This window comes from Prunus persica, chromosome G1 (assembly GCF_000346465.2).
Source record: "Prunus persica cultivar Lovell chromosome G1, Prunus_persica_NCBIv2, whole genome shotgun sequence".
Taxonomy (NCBI): Eukaryota; Viridiplantae; Streptophyta; class Magnoliopsida; order Rosales; family Rosaceae; genus Prunus; species Prunus persica.
The window spans coordinates 36,508,496-36,510,772 of NC_034009.1; the positions used below are offsets into that span (position 1 = coordinate 36,508,496).

General features: G+C 44.0%; 1 protein-coding gene across 1 annotated transcript; it reads right to left on the reverse strand.

Moving 5' to 3' along the window:
• Positions 230–1,848, reverse strand: LOC18793798 (strigolactone esterase RMS3). The gene is made up of 2 exons (XM_007222936.2): positions 1,154–1,848; positions 230–1,008 (listed from the first exon to the last, which is right to left on the reverse strand). Exons 1-2 carry the CDS (start codon positions 1,525–1,527, stop codon positions 576–578), a joined length of 807 nt encoding a protein of 268 aa, XP_007222998.1. The 5' UTR covers positions 1,528–1,848; the 3' UTR covers positions 230–575.

A 2,277-nucleotide genomic window follows, 5' to 3' on the forward strand; every position in this document is an offset into this window, starting at 1 on the left:
TAATATGATATGATATGGCAATTTTAATACAAATTCGATATTAAAGTCTATTTATGCGGCGGTATAACGATCATGCTTGAGCAAATTCTCATCAATAATGTGATTGATTATATATTTAAGATCAACTTTATTAGTGATTGGACATTATATTGTCTTATACATACAATATTGGTTTCTGAACTTATTTAATTATATCTGCTTGTATGTACGATAAATAACATAGTATGGATACGGTGCAAAGTAGATATTTTTTAAATTAAGGGGAAAAAAAAGTCCATATAAGAAGGCAAGTACAAGTAGAAATTAAAGCAGATTCCAAACCACAAAAGAAAAAAAGAAAAAAAAAAGGAAAAAAGAAAAAGAAAAAAGGGGTAGGATGACAATTGTTCAGCACGTGACAATCACATGGAGATTCTTATCCTCCCCGCAGATATCATATTAGTCCAAAGTGGTTTCGCCCCCAAAAAGGCCCAACGTCCACACCTTGAGGGACAGGTGTCACCATGTCCATCCTTATTGCAAGTTCTCCTCTCTGGGGGCCCGCTTCGTTAGCTACTACAAACTGTGGGGCCCACCTACGACGACGCAAGGGCATGCCGGAGCTTCCTTATCAGCAGGCTCGGCGCGCTCAGATGGGGCAAGTGCCCCTCCGTCTCCAGCATCACGACGGTGTTCCGACCGCCCAGGTGGTCCCTCAGGTAAGCCGCCACCGAAGCCGGCACGGACACGTCCTTCGCCGTCTGGATTATGCAGCAGGGCACTCTGACCAGGCCCAGAACCCCCCTCAAATCGCTGTTGAAGACGGCCCGAGATACGAAAAGCGAGATATCGGGTCGCATGTTGAAAAGGGTCCGGCTGAACTCTCGGACCGCCGCCGGCACGTCCGCTCCGACGGCTAACGGCGCAAAGCCTTGGACCCACGCCGAGTAGTTCGCCTCCATTGCCGAAAACACCTTCTCAATCTCCTCTTGCTCAAATCCGCCATGGTAATCTCTATCATTCAAAAATCTAAAAACAAGAAAAATTGGATTATTGGGTTTGGACCAAATCAATTTTGAGAATTTAACATTGTGGGTAATTGAATAATGTGTCAATTGTGCGCGTAATTGAGGCAAAATTTTAACTTATTCGATTGATATGGTTGGCCGATTACCTGGGAGAAGCGCCGATGAGGACGAGCTTGGAGAAGAGGTTGGGTCGGCGGATGGAGGCGAGAATTCCGATCATGGCGGAGACGGAGTGGCCAACGTAGGCGCAACGGGTGACGGAGAGGGCGTCGAGAATGGCGAGGAGGTCGTCGACGTAGGCGTCGAGGGTGGTGTAACGGCGGAAGTCAAAGTAGTCCGGGTTGACGCTGCCGGCGCAAACGAGGTCGTATACGATGACGCGGTAGGACTGCGTCAGGTAAGGGAGAATGCGCTGCCAGGCGGACTGGTCGGTGCCGAAGCCGTGGGCGAGGACGAGGAACTTATCGCCGGAGCCGACCACGCGGACGTTGAGGGCGTCGATTATGCTGGTGCTGACCATCTTTGACTGTTAACCGGAGTAGGGGCTTCACTCTTTACTGATCTTCTTTAGCTAGCTTTGGAGATTTCTAATTTTAATTTTCAGTTTTTTTTAATTTTTTTATTTGGGGTTGGAGGAAATTAATGGGAATTAGGTGGAGAATGGTGAGTGGGTGGTGGTGGCTTGAGAGTTTCGTATGTGGATGGAGTGGTATTTATATTGCTACGGAAGTATCTGCGTGGGGAGAAGTAGATTGGCTATTTCCTTTTTTTTTTCCTTTTTCTTTTGGTTTGGTTGTGAATTGTTTGTGACAGGTTTGTTTTGTGTTGTGATGCTGCTTTGCGTTTTGTCCAGGGGCATATGGTTTTGGACAAAGCTTTTATCCTGTGTGATTGTGATCTTTTTCCACTCAAATAGTACTTGGCCTTTAAAGAGGTGGCCCGGGTGTTGTGTTCTTAGATGAGGTTTTTTATTGGAATTTTCAGTTTGGTTCATACCAAATACATGGTGTTTTTGGCTCATACTTTTTGTCAATAGCAGTGTGACGCTGATATGTGTGTAAATTATTATTATTTTTTGTGTGTGTGTGTCTTAAATGAATTATTTTTGTATATGTGTTTTAGATGAATATATGTTTACAAGCAGAGAAGGCAAATAGTATTCTTAAACAAATATGTGTAATTTGACAAAAACAAAAACAAGAAAAGAAAACAAATTTATAAAGCTTTAATCATCAATGATTTGACTCTTGATCATGTAGTAAGGCATGCT